This window comes from Myxocyprinus asiaticus, chromosome 8, assembly GCF_019703515.2.
Source record: "Myxocyprinus asiaticus isolate MX2 ecotype Aquarium Trade chromosome 8, UBuf_Myxa_2, whole genome shotgun sequence".
NCBI classification, from domain to species: domain Eukaryota; kingdom Metazoa; phylum Chordata; class Actinopteri; order Cypriniformes; family Catostomidae; genus Myxocyprinus; species Myxocyprinus asiaticus.
In genome coordinates, this window is record NC_059351.1 from 29,613,322 (window position 1) to 29,626,317 (window position 12,996).

A 12,996-nucleotide genomic window follows, 5' to 3' on the forward strand; every position below is an offset into this window, starting at 1 on the left:
TTCATGGCTTGGTTTGTGCTCTGACATGCACTGTTAACTGTGGGACCTTATATAGACAGGTGTGTGCCTTTCCAAATCATGTCCAATCAACTGAATTTACCACAGGTGGACTCCAATCAAGTTGTAGAAACATCTCAAGGATGATCAGTGGAAACAGGATGCACCTGAGCTCAATTTTGAGTGTCATGGCAAAGGCTGTGAATACTTATGTACATGTGATTTTTTTTCGTTTTTTTATTTTTAATAAATTTGCAAAGATTTCAAACAAACTTCTTTCACGTTGTCATTATGGGGTATTGTTTGTAGAATTTTGAGGAAAATAATGAATTTAATCCATTTTGGAATAAGGCTGTAACATAACAAAATGTGGAAAAAGTGAAGCACTGTGAATACTTTCCGGATGCACTGTATTTTGGTTGAAAGTTCAGAGTTTTATCTGTGACGTTTTGGGCACTCAAATTTCATTTTGCCCCAGACTCTGTATTTTAGGTGGTGGGGTGGTCATCAATATAGGGAATAAACATATAAAAAATTGGGTCCTAACCAGTGTTATGATCGCCAGACAAGTGATTTTAAGGGGTTGGAAGTCAGCTGGAGCACCCCCATTTCAGGAGTGTTGCTCGGAGATGGGGAGGGTGGTGGCATTCGAAGAAGGGTCAGATAGAAGACTGGGGAATTTGGATTTGTTTGTTGGGAAATGGGGCAGATATTTGGAATTCTTGGAAGGTTCTCGGGGTGGAGTAGTGGAGAAAGAGGGGTAGTAAATGTATGTGATTATTATATTTTTTATTTATTTTATTTTATTTTGTATGTGCTCATGTGACCACAGGGGTGTTTGTTGAGGGTCAGGATGGTAGTGGGAGTTAAATGTTGATTCTGTGCATTTATGTTTTGCTTTTCTATTTTAGTCATAAACACACACACACACACACACACACACACACACACACACACACACACACACACACACACACACACACACACACACACACACACACACAAAAACAATCTGAGTCAGATAATCTTCAGACCATTCCTGACAAGTGGTATCAAATTTATTTTTCTATTCGATATCGTTGGCCTACAAGATATTAACTGAAGTCACCATGAAGTGGACAAACATCTTGGCAAAGCTTTTGCGTCATTCTTACGAAAAAAAAGCATTTTGATAAATTTGAGAATATCATTGACTTTACTGAAAAGGGACTGACAATAGAATGATTAAAAACTACAGGTGCATCTCAATAAATTAGAATGTCGTGGAAAAGTTCATTTATTTCAATAATTCAACTCAAATTGTGAAACTCGTGTATTAAATAAATTCAATGCACAAAGACTGAAGTAGTTTAAATCTTTAGTTCTTTTAATTGTGATGATTTTGGCTCACATTTAACAAAAACCCACCAATTCACTATCTCAAAAAATTAGAATATGGTGACATGCCAATCAGCTAATCAACTAAAAACACCTGCAAAGGTTTCCTGAGCCTTCAAAATGGTCTCTCAGTTTGGTTCACTAGGCTACACAATCATGGGGAAGACTGCTGATCTGACAGTTGTCCAGAAGACAATCATTGACACCCTAACAAGGAGGGTAAGCCACAAACATTCATTGCCAAAGAAGCTGGCTGTTCACAGAGTGCTGTATCCAAGCATGTTAACAGAAAGTTGAGTGGAAGGAAAAAGTGTGGAAGAAAAAGATGCACAACCAACCGAGGGAACCGCAGCCTTATGAGGATTGTCAAGAAAAATCGATTTGGGTGAACTTCACAAGGAATGGACTGAGGCTGGGGTCAAGGCATCAAGAGCCACCACACACAGATGTGTCAAGGAATTTGGCCACAGTTGTCTTATTCCTCTTGTTAAGCCACTCCTGAACCACAGACAACGTCAGAGGCATCTTACCTGGGCTAAGGAGAAGAACTGGACTGTTGCCCAGTGGTGCAAAGTCCTCTTTTCAGATGAGATCAAGTTTTATATTTCATTTGGAAACCAAGGTCCTAGAGTCTGGAGGAAGGGTGGAGAAGTTCATAGCCCAAGTTGCTTGAAGTCCAGTGTTAAGTTTCCACAGTCTGTAATGATTTGGGGTGCAATGTCATCTGCTGGTGTTGGTCCATTGTGTTTTTTGAAAACCAAAGTCACTGCACCCGTTTACCAAGAAATTTTGGAGCACTTCATGCTTCCTTCTGCTGACCAGCTTTTTAAAGATGCTGATTTCATTTTCCAGCAGGATTTGGCACCTGCCCACACTGCCAAAAGCACCAAAAGTTGGTTAAATGACCATGGTGTTGGTGTGCTTGACTGGCCAGCAAACTCACCAGACCTGAACCCCATAGAGAATCTATGGGGTATTGTCAAGAGGAAAATGAGAAACAAGAGACCAAAAAATGCAGATGAGCTGAAGGCCACTGTCAAAGAAACCTGGGCTTCCATACCACCTCAGCAGTGACACAAACTGATCACCTCCATGCCACGCCGAATTGAGGCAGTAATTAAAGCAAAAGGAGCCCCTACCAAGTATTGAGTACATATACAGTAAATGAACATACTTTCCAGAAGGCCAACAATTCACTAAAAATGTTTTTTTTTTATTGGTCTTATGATGTATTCTAATTTTTTGAGATAGTGAATTGGTGGGTTTTTGTTAAATGTGAGCCAAAATCATCACAATTAAAAGAACCAAAGACTTAAACTACTTCAGTCTTTGTGCATTGAATTTATTTAATACACGAGTTTCACAGTTTGAGTTGAATTACTGAAATAAATGAACTTTTCCACGACATTCTAATTTATTGAGATGCACCTGTATATTCAAACTTTCTGCTGTTACTACTAGACTATTTCTTTTTAAACTAAAGAAACGTGGACACTCTGAGTTCCATTCTGTGGTGCCAAAATGTATATGATCCCAGTTTAAATTCTTTAAAAATGTATTTTGCAGACTGACATCGAAGTTTAACCTCTTAGCAGCATCATCACAGCAATTATAACAAATATAAACCATGGATTATATTTAGAACTAGGTGAACTTTTTTCCTTATTAAAACAAATTACATCTAATTAAATGAATTTTAATTTTGGAACTTGGGTATAAAACACTCACATGAAATGAAGACTCTCAGTAATACCAGTAAGCTTATAAGACACTTCATGGAGGCTGCCATGTTAGGATCACATGACCAGCCAAATACTTCATGCTTAATTTCAGTATCCACCTTGTTATTGGACACTTTTACTCATGGTTTAAATTAATCATTCATGGCTGTCTATGCACAGCGAGTTTCTACAATGGCATCAGTAACTGAAAACTATTGCATTTGAATGACCCTGCATCTATGCCCCTAGGTGACATTGTTAGTCAAGATGACATGCATAACAATTCAGAGTAATTACTATCACTGATTTAAAAATATGTTTTTTCTATACACAGCAAAATTGCTACATTAGCACAGTGATGAGAGGTTCATGGCTAATAACTCAGACAACAAACATCACAGAATTGTGATTAGAGTACAGAAGTTTTATTTAAAATTATGTTGTGCAGTTTAAAGAAAAAATGAAACATTGACATTTAACCATGTAGTCAAAACATGCTAACATTTCATTTTTAAATTAGATTCAAAGTCAATTGCTCTTTAGATTCAGACAAACAATTCCAACCTAATCTTATTGCAGTCATCTGGATGTCTTATCGCAATACCATTACGAAGGAGCATCTCCATGTATGGTGGCCAGAAAGTGTCATCGGTAGTCACATAAGGGTCATGAGGAGTTTCTAATGTTTTGTTGGTCAATTTCTGCAAATAAACGAATAAGTATGATTAAATGTGCCATTGATTAAGGTTAAGTACATAAATTTGGCACTTCGTATCAAGATTCATCTTTAGATCTCTCTACATTTTCCTTATTTGTTCATCTTCAAGTAATAACAAAAATACAGGTAATCATGAACATAAATAATATAGTGATGAGTGTCTGAACGTACCTCAATAATCTCACTCAGTGAAATAAGGTTAATATCAGCATCATACACAGCAGCCTGCAAAATCCACCAGAATGAGTGGTTTGTGGTAAACATAGACGTTATTCAGGCTAGCGCCATCTTTGATTTTTTTTTTTAATGGGAATGACAACGAGGCTGTGAGGGATATGAACATTCTCTTCAATGGCACTAATAGTATAAAGCTGTATAAAGCTCCTAGATCACATCTGATTTTCTACAACTCATGTTGTCTGGAGTTCTTTGTATACTGAATGTTCTTGGACAGGTACACTGATCAGCCACAACATTAAAACCACTGACATGTGAAGTGAATAACATTTATTATTTCGTTACAATGGCAGATGTCAAGGGGTGGGATATATTAGGCAGCAAATGAACAGTCAATTCTTAAATTTCATGTTTTTGAAGCAAGAAAAATGGGAAAGCGTAAGCATCTGAGCGACTTCGACAAGGGCCAAATTGTGATGGCCTGACAACTGGGTCAGAGCATCTCCAAAACAGCAGGTCTTGTGGGGTGTTCCCAGTATGCAGTGGTTAGTATCTACCAAAAGTGGTCCAAGGACGGACAATCGGTGAACCGGCAACAGGGTCATGGGTGCCCAAGGCTCATTGATGCGTGGGCGAAGGCTAGCCCAACTGGTCCGATCCCACAGAAGAGCTATTGTAGCACAAATTGCTGAAAAACTTAATGCTGGCCATGATAGAAAGGTGTCAGAACACACAGTGTAACGCAGCTTGCTGCGTATGGGGCTGCTTAGTCGTACACCGGTCATAGTGCCCATGCTGACCCCAGTCCACCACCGAAAGCACCTACAATAGGCACGTGAGTGGTAGAACTGGACCATGGAGCAACGGAAGAAAGTGGCCTGGTCTGATGAATCACGTTTTCTTTTAGATCATGTAGACGGCCAGATGCGTGTGCGTCGTTTACCTGGGGAACAGATGGCAGCAGGATGCACTGTGGAAGAAGGCAGGCCGGCGGAGGCAGTGTGATGTTCTGGGCAATGTTCTGCTGGGAAACCTTGGGTCCAGGTATTCATGTGGATGTTACTTTGACAAGTACCACCTACCTAAAGCTTGTTGCAGGCCACGTACCACCTACCTAAAGCTTGTTGCAGGCCACGTACACCCCTTCATGGCAATGGTATTCTCTGATGGCACTGGCCTCTTTCAGCAGGATAATGCACCCTGCAAAATTGTTCAGGAATGGTTTGAGGAATTCAAATCTCAAATCCACATTCCCCCAATCTCAATTCGATTAAGCATCTATGGGATGTGCTGGACCAACAAGTCTGATCCATGGAGGCCCCACCTCGCAACTTACAGGACTTAAAGGATCTGCTGCTAACGTCTTGGTGCCAGATACCACAGGACATCTTCAGAGGTCTTGTGGAGTCCATGCCTCGACAGGTCAGAGCTGTTCTGGCAGCACGAGGGGGACCTACACGATATCAGGCAGGTGATTTTAATGTTGTGGTTGATCGGTGTATTTTATCAATGTTTTGTCTGTGGAACGATCCAAAAACACTTGAAACTGCAGTACATTCCATTGAAGAGACACATTCCATGTGTAAGTCTATCCCCTCACAGCCTCGTTGTCATTCCCATTAAAAATCAAAGATGGCGCTAGCGTGAATAAGGTCTATACTTCAAATAGATATGGTACCGGTATGTTTCACAGGGTTATCAATTCAACTTATTCTTCTGATATTCACTGATCTGATTAAGAGGGTGAATATGGAACCTACTCTTTTTTTCTTTGTGCCATTTCCTTGAGGATCGGGAAGCGGGAAGTGCTCAGCTAACATGTCGCTCAGCGTTTCCATAAGGCTGCTGTGATAGTCTTTTAAATTGTTAATTTTTCTTTTCATGTCCTGCAAAATACTGAAATGTAAAAAGAACTGGTTAGAATTGGACTACAAAATATAATAACCATCATGCAATCAGCAATGACAATTATATGGCCTATTGCATTACACTTTTGTGTGTACGTGGAAATTTTGGTTTGTACCTCTTTCAAGTGAAGCACACTGACATGAGCTGACAACTCATAGGAGTCTTAGAAAAAAAGCTGCCTTTTTCAACATGGTGGTGGGCACACATTCATGAGCACTGCCATGTTAAAATTACATGACCAGCCAAATATTACTCACTTTATCTCAATAATCATCTGCAATTGGACACTTACATTCACAGAATAAATTAATCAAAGATGACTACGAAAAGAGCATTTCTACAATGGCATCAGTAACTGAGAACCACAAATAAATAAATAAGGGTTTGGAACAACATCGAGGTGAATGACAATTTTCATTTTGGGGTTAACTATTCCTTTAATAATGCACTCTTTAAAATTTCTGTTTATGTTTAGATGAAGCATAATGCATGAAAAGAAGTTCTCAGTTACCAGTGTAACTAAAAAGTTGCTATTCACAGTCATCCATGATTAATGCATTCCAAGAGTATAAGCATCCAATGAAAACGGATTACGGAGATAGAAAATAATATTCGGCTTGGTCAAATGATCTCAACATGGCGCCACTCATAAATGCCCATCCAGCAACATAGAATAAAGCAGCTTTTACTTTAAAGCCCCCTTCACACCGCAAACTTTGTCGCTTGGTGTCGCTAGACTCTACGATCTGTGTCGCTGGTGGGCGTTCCTACTGCTGTCGCTTTAATGTTATTGGTGGACTGCACGTCTGGCCATAGTAGCCTTGGAAATTCTGATTACAGATTATACTGCCGGTAAAACTAAGATATCATTCCAATTTGACAAGAAATTGGTTCTATTGCTTCTAAAAATTAATATTTTGCAGGGGGAGTGTGTTTTTATATTACCTGCAACAGTGCTCGTTGCATATCATGAACAATACGAACAATCTATCAATGTATGAATCAAACTCAGTCAGAATGCCGACAGTTTTCAACGCATAATTTTTATTAGCTATATCCAGTATGTGGTTAGAGATAAATGATAGAACCTTGAAATCACTCAAAAACGTTTACATTTTCTGTCTTGCCTGCACTCGACTCCAGTATTTCACTCACAGCAGACAGGCTCCCGAATGTCGCTCGTCATTTGCATAAAATTGAAATTCTGAAAAATGTATTGTCTCTCGCCATGGCGCCCTCTGTTGCCAACTGTCACTGCAGCTTGTGTCACTGGAAGTCGCTCTGCTCTCATTGAAAATGAATGGGATCTTGTCACTTTGTAGCTCTGTGCAGCCAGTGGTGTGAACAGGACTTAGGGTTGATATCAATAGAGTATTCATCTCATGAGTGTGTACATTTAAACATTTTTTCAAAAAATACTATTCTACTAGTGACAATTCTTACAAGTTTAGCCATTAGCAAAAATTGATGAGTGCACCTTTAAGCACATGTAGGGGTGTCATTTTAATCCAAGCATAAAACAGACTTACCTGTGCTCTGATAACTTCTCGTTTTCATGTCGTAATGTGGTGACTCGCTCAGACACTGCATTCAACACTTCTTTTTTCTCTGCAAGCCATGTCTGTTCCCTGAATTATTTTTTTTTAGTAATTAGTTTATATGTATTATCCACAAATGGATTTTGTGTTGAGTTATTAATGACTAACATGAAGGTAATCTAAAGAGAATGTAGTCTTATATCTGTCACACCTTTTCAAAATCTCTTTCAGAGCATCCAGCTTTGCTTGCGAGTATGACAGGACCATTTTAAGCTGACTGTTGAGTGTCTGCAACTGTAAGGGAAAAATTGTAACTGCACCTATATTTCAGTACACTCATTGCGTAGTTGGTGTAATTAAAGAGACTATTTACCTCTTCTTTTCCAACAGCTAATAAGACTTCAGGATTTGTTGGCAGCACTGGAAAAGAAACAGTTGGAAAAATATGTATTTGTTTTGATATTTTAAATTACAGCAGACCACACTAAAACAATATCAAGTGTGGTGACTACAGGGGTGCTGGATAATGCATTATTTATATTACATAATTCTATACAACACCACAGATAATAGCTTACATTTTGGATCCATTTCCTGCCACTGCTCTAGCTCCGCTGTAATTGCATTCAGGCGATTCAGAGCCTGCCCACAAAGTAATTTGACTTATTTGAGAACTCTATTGCCTCAACAGAAAAGTAACACATTTCCATCCTATGTACTAATACCATGTTCTTAAATGCATAGTTGATTTCAAAACTCAAATATAAAAAAATACCAAAAGACAGACAGACCTCATTTGACTCATCATCATTTGTCTCAGTGTCTGCTAAAATGATCTCATTTTGAAGCTGAAAGACAAAATATGTGGTTATATTTTGTGGTTGATCGATAAAGACCATTTCAAGGATGTAAACAATAACAAAGGAATTAGAACACTACTGGCCTGTGAGCACTTCCGGTATCATTTCGGATCCTTTAAATAAGGCTCTGAGTTAACATTTTCTCAAAGAACATGAAACGTTTACCTGAAGTGAGTTATCCAGACATGTTGTTGATACAGAGAGTGTCAACGTGAGAGAGGCGATGAAAGTGTATGGTAATTTTGATGCTTACAATTATTTCCTTAGAGGAGAGATCAGGAATAATGGATCACTTCTATTATAATCAGTGAAGCTGTTCAATTAAGCTGACTGCGTGACCTGCGGACAAGGTATGGATTTCTTTTTTTGTGTTCCTAATTTGTAAGTCGTTTTGAATAAAAGCATCTGCTAAATGACTAGATGTAACAGTAAATGAATTGTGCAGCTTCATTCATTATAATGGGAGCGATCTATTGTCACATTTAGAGCTCTACCCATCAAACTTACAATTAGCTGGCATAAATTTGGATAAAAGCGTCTGCCAAATGCATTCCAGAGAGATGTATGCTACAGTTGTTAGTACTGCATGTATCTAACCATCTCACTTCATTGCATTGGTTCATGTGTCCATTTGTGGGTTTTTCCCCGGAGATCTAGACACTTTAATTTCCATTATTTCCAGGCATCCAGGGAGCATCCAGCCACCGAACAACATGGTCCACATTTTAATAATTACATTTTATAATCAATCACGTTATTGTTAGTAACGTTAATCATATTAAAGTCACTATAAATGAAGCACCTCCAGCTGTTGTTTTGAATGAGTATAATACATAGTAAGAAATGTTCATGGAACTAAGATGTCACTTCCTTAAACCGATGAATACTCCTTGAAATGCTCTATATTGCAGCTCAGCGAGTAAAGACGCAAATTCGAATCCAGGAATCTGAGCGACTCCAGCCAGGTCTCCTAAGCAACCAAATTGGCCCGGTTGCTAGGGAGGGTAGAGTCACATGGGGACCTCTTCGTGGTTGCTATAATGTTTGGTTCTCGCGGTGAGTTGTGTGGATGCCGCGGAGAATAGCGTGAAGACTCCACACGCGCTATGTCTCAACAAGCCACGTGAAAAGCTAACCGCGAATTGACGGTCTCGGACGCAACTGAGATTCGTCCTCCGCCACCCAGATTGAGGAGAGTCACTACGCCACCACGAGGACTTAGAGCATATTGGGAATTGGGCATTCCAAATTGAAAAAAAAAAACAAAACAAAAAAAAATGGCCTATTGCATTACAAGCGAGAAACAGATGGTGAGAAACAGATCAATATTCGAGTCATTTTTACTGACAATCTACAATTTCACTTCCACATTCTGGTATAGAAGTGACTTTCACATTCAGCCACCTACTGGTCGGGGCTGGTCAAACGTGGAGATTTATTGTAAAAAAGGACTTAACTATTGGTCTGTTTCTAACCCACACCTATCATATCACTACAGAAGATATGGATTTAACCACGGGAGTCTTATGGATTACTTTTATGTTGCCTTTGCATGCTTTTTGGAGTTCTGGTCATAGTTCACTTGCATTGCGAGTAGAGGTTGAGCGATATATTGAATTTATGATTAATCGTAGCCGATAGTTGCGTTTAATTATCGGCTATCTGAAAAAAATCAACTCTTGATAGTTTCCGTTATTTTTGGTTTCATTTCTCCATGGCCAGCGCTGGAGGGTTCTACAGTCTGAACTCTTTGGTTCAACTATATAATGGCACCCTCTAGAGGTTAAATAAAAACAATCACTGACTCCATGTGGAGTTTGTTGTGCAACGTGCCTAGGCAATTTATAGAAATGGACGCTTTAAACACGGGTTTAAAACATCGACAGAGATAAGCCAAGGTATGTATACAATGCACGTTATTATTATTATTGTCATTAAAATTAATAAATTTGTAATTTAAGACAACCAAAGGTGGTTTGATTATTTATAACTAATCGCTACACTGGAGAATTGTAATGCTGATAAGGTGGAGAGGACATGCAAATAGACATTAGCTGTTTGAATGGTTAGAACAATGTTTCAAAGTCAAGGATGGAAACCGCTTTCCTTTCCTCTTAATATGCTGTTTGAATAAAAAAGACACTTATGAATTTGTGCATATCCTTTGTTTTTTGTTGTTGTTTTTTTCGGGATATAGATGCGTCCAATTTGATCCAGTCAGATTCAATAATTAATGGCAACCTTTCATGAATATGCTGCCTGAGTTGCTCAAGTCATTTGTTTGCTTCAGTAGACAAACCGTGCTCACGGTTTGTGCAAATGCACAGGAAATGTTTTCATAGTTTTTTGACGATAACGTTTGTTTAAAGTTTAATTTTTTTTTTCTCTGTTCTGACAAAATTAACTTCTGTCTAAACTTCCTAATTTTATGATGTAGTGGTGAAGAGCATGGTAAAATATATCTGTCTGAAATAAATTTTATATTCATGAGAGGGCACATTGTTATATACTACAATGTGTTCATGTGAAGGCACATGGATATATAATATAGACAATGACAGAGTTAATTTTTTTCTGTCTTTTTTTCTCTCTTCCTTTCTTGTACATCATTTATAGATTTAAACTGACAATAAAATAATGAATATTGTCAGTAGTGATAAAGCATATGGTCACTATTTGGCTTTGAAAACCACTGTTTTATGTTACTAGTGAACAACAAACACATTTGACATGTAATATTTTCATTCATTTCAGATGGCAAAGGCTTTAAAGAAGATACCAGTGTGGAAGAAATGTATTAAAGTATTTCCATGGAAAGTAATACTAAAGTTCAGCACTATTGTACACTGAGTGTAAAGATTTTATTCAAATTACACATTTTAAAAACTATCGGCTGATTAATTGGCTATCGGTCGACCTCTAATTGTGAGGAGCAACAGAGACAAGATATTCTACTAAAAATCTTCTTTTGTGTCCAGCAGAAGAAAGTCTGTTATACACATCTGGGTTTGAGGTTGAGTAAATGGTGAGAATTTTCATTTTTGGGTGAACTATTACTTTAAGTGCTCACCTGTTTCATTCTCCCTCTCTCACCTCAACAGTTCCCTGTAACTTTTAACTGTCTTGTCTAATGAAATGAAGACAAATATCAATAAAACTTCTATAAAAACTCATACCATCTGCAAACATGCTGATGTAATTCATTAATCTCACAAAACTTGCGCAAATTCAGTGTTTTCTTCTTGTGAGCACTTATATAATCCTCTGAAGCACGCATTCTATCAGCTTGGATCAAAACTGTGCCCCTCTGACTCTGAATGTTGCAAGACAGTCAGTCAATGAAGCTCCAAGCAGGCGATCCAGACCGTGTGTAGACTAAAAGCTGTCAGGAGATTGCAGCTTGCTTGATCTGCACTAGCGCATGACCGCAACTTCAAAAGTAGAAGGTTTTGAGGTTTAATTTCGTCTTTTGTGACAAAATGCGATTGCTAATGGCAATCTGCAAAAATGGCGGTCTACAATTAGCAGCAGTACCATGTGGAGCACGCTTTAAATTATTACATTCTGTGATCCAAGAAATCACAAAATCACTTGAGCAAAATATATTAATATAAACAGATGAATACCAGGCAAACCACTGATCTAAAAACAATGGGGGAAGATGGAAGATGCCCACCTGAAGAACAATGTGCATTTACTGTTAAATTGTAGCATATTTAGATTTAAGGTTTAGCATGTGCACAATGAGGTGCATCAACCAATGTATTATCAGGTGAAAAATGGAAAAATTTGCTAATTTAGTTATGGCACAAACTAGAAAAATTAAAAAAACTGAAAATCCTTTATTTGACTTTAATAGAATGCATATTATATGCATGATAATAATTTATAATAATGTAATATTTTGAAAATAAAAAAATAAATTCTGCATTGACTGTTTGGCTGAATAACTGCACAATGAACAGATCAAACATCAGAATGGTAAAAAATTTTCCGATAAGGCAAATTACCTTCTGTAACAGTCCAAACTGTTCCTCACAATCATCTAACAACAATGCTTTTGCCTCCTCTGAACACTGAGCAGACTGGATGTCCTGGTCCATTTCGATTTGCTTTGATGGTGTTGGAGTATACAAATGGGGTAAAACTAAACAGAAAAACAGAAGAAGAAAAAGCTAAAAAACGTTAGCAGACATGATTTTTTTTTTTTTTTTTACATCAACAACATTGTTCTTTTGAGTCTAGATTTTAAACCAAATCCTCAAACATTATCCGAATCAGCTCAGACTCAGATTAAGTGATAAAAAAAGTTATTCGTAGAAAATGATCAGTTTGATTAAAACGATTTAACGAATTGCAATGCAGACGTAAGTTCATGACCCATGTTTGAATCTCAAATATTATAATCCAAGAGCTGGTTGTTCTAAAGCACTACAGCGGTTTGTTTATTTGACACGCTAGCCGTGTAGCTAACTAGCAATTTGAAATAACTGACCATATGTCAGTAATTACAGTAAAGTGCAAAAAGAAAACCTAGTATTTTATTGCGATAAATTCGGTGAACCGAATTTACAGATTCACGTTGGTACTCACCACGTACAGAATTTATTTTGAGCGAATATTACACCCGTGGTTAGCTAACCACCATTCCTGCCAAACAAAAATACCGCCAGCAAAAACGTCATGACGTAAAACTGGCG

At 37.9% G+C, this 12,996-nt stretch overlaps 1 protein-coding gene across 3 annotated transcripts; it reads right to left on the reverse strand.

Moving 5' to 3' along the window:
• Positions 1–3,498: 3,498 nt before the first annotated feature.
• cenpk (centromere protein K) lies at positions 3,499–12,996 on the reverse strand. Of its 3 annotated transcripts, none has more exons than XM_051704653.1 (10): positions 12,897–12,996; positions 12,307–12,443; positions 8,228–8,284; positions 8,015–8,078; positions 7,810–7,856; positions 7,648–7,730; positions 7,428–7,526; positions 5,751–5,886; positions 3,985–4,038; positions 3,499–3,796 (listed from the first exon to the last, which is right to left on the reverse strand). In XM_051704653.1, the coding sequence occupies exons 2-10, from the start codon at positions 12,397–12,399 to the stop codon at positions 3,641–3,643; spliced, it is 789 nt and encodes a 262-aa protein (XP_051560613.1). In that variant the 5' UTR covers positions 12,400–12,443; positions 12,897–12,996; the 3' UTR covers positions 3,499–3,640. The 3 variants fall into 3 exon arrangements, with proteins under 3 accessions (XP_051560613.1, XP_051560612.1, XP_051560614.1); XM_051704652.1 differs by having other exon boundaries at positions 12,890–12,996; XM_051704654.1 differs by lacking the exon at positions 3,985–4,038 and having other exon boundaries at positions 12,890–12,996.

Bases quoted from the DNA above. Each gene is read 5' to 3' on its own strand.
- cenpk (XM_051704653.1), bottom strand. From the start codon at position 12,399: ATGGACCAGGACATCCAGTCTGCTCAGTGTTCAGAGGAGGCAAAAGCA. The intron at 7,857-8,014 runs GTAAGCTATTAT...TTTCTTTTCCAG, and splicing joins GCAGGAAATGGATCCAAAAT to TGCTGCCAACAAATCCTGAA. The intron at 7,731-7,809 runs GTAAATAGTCTC...TTTCCCTTACAG, and splicing joins TAGCTGTTGGAAAAGAAGAG to TTGCAGACACTCAACAGTCA.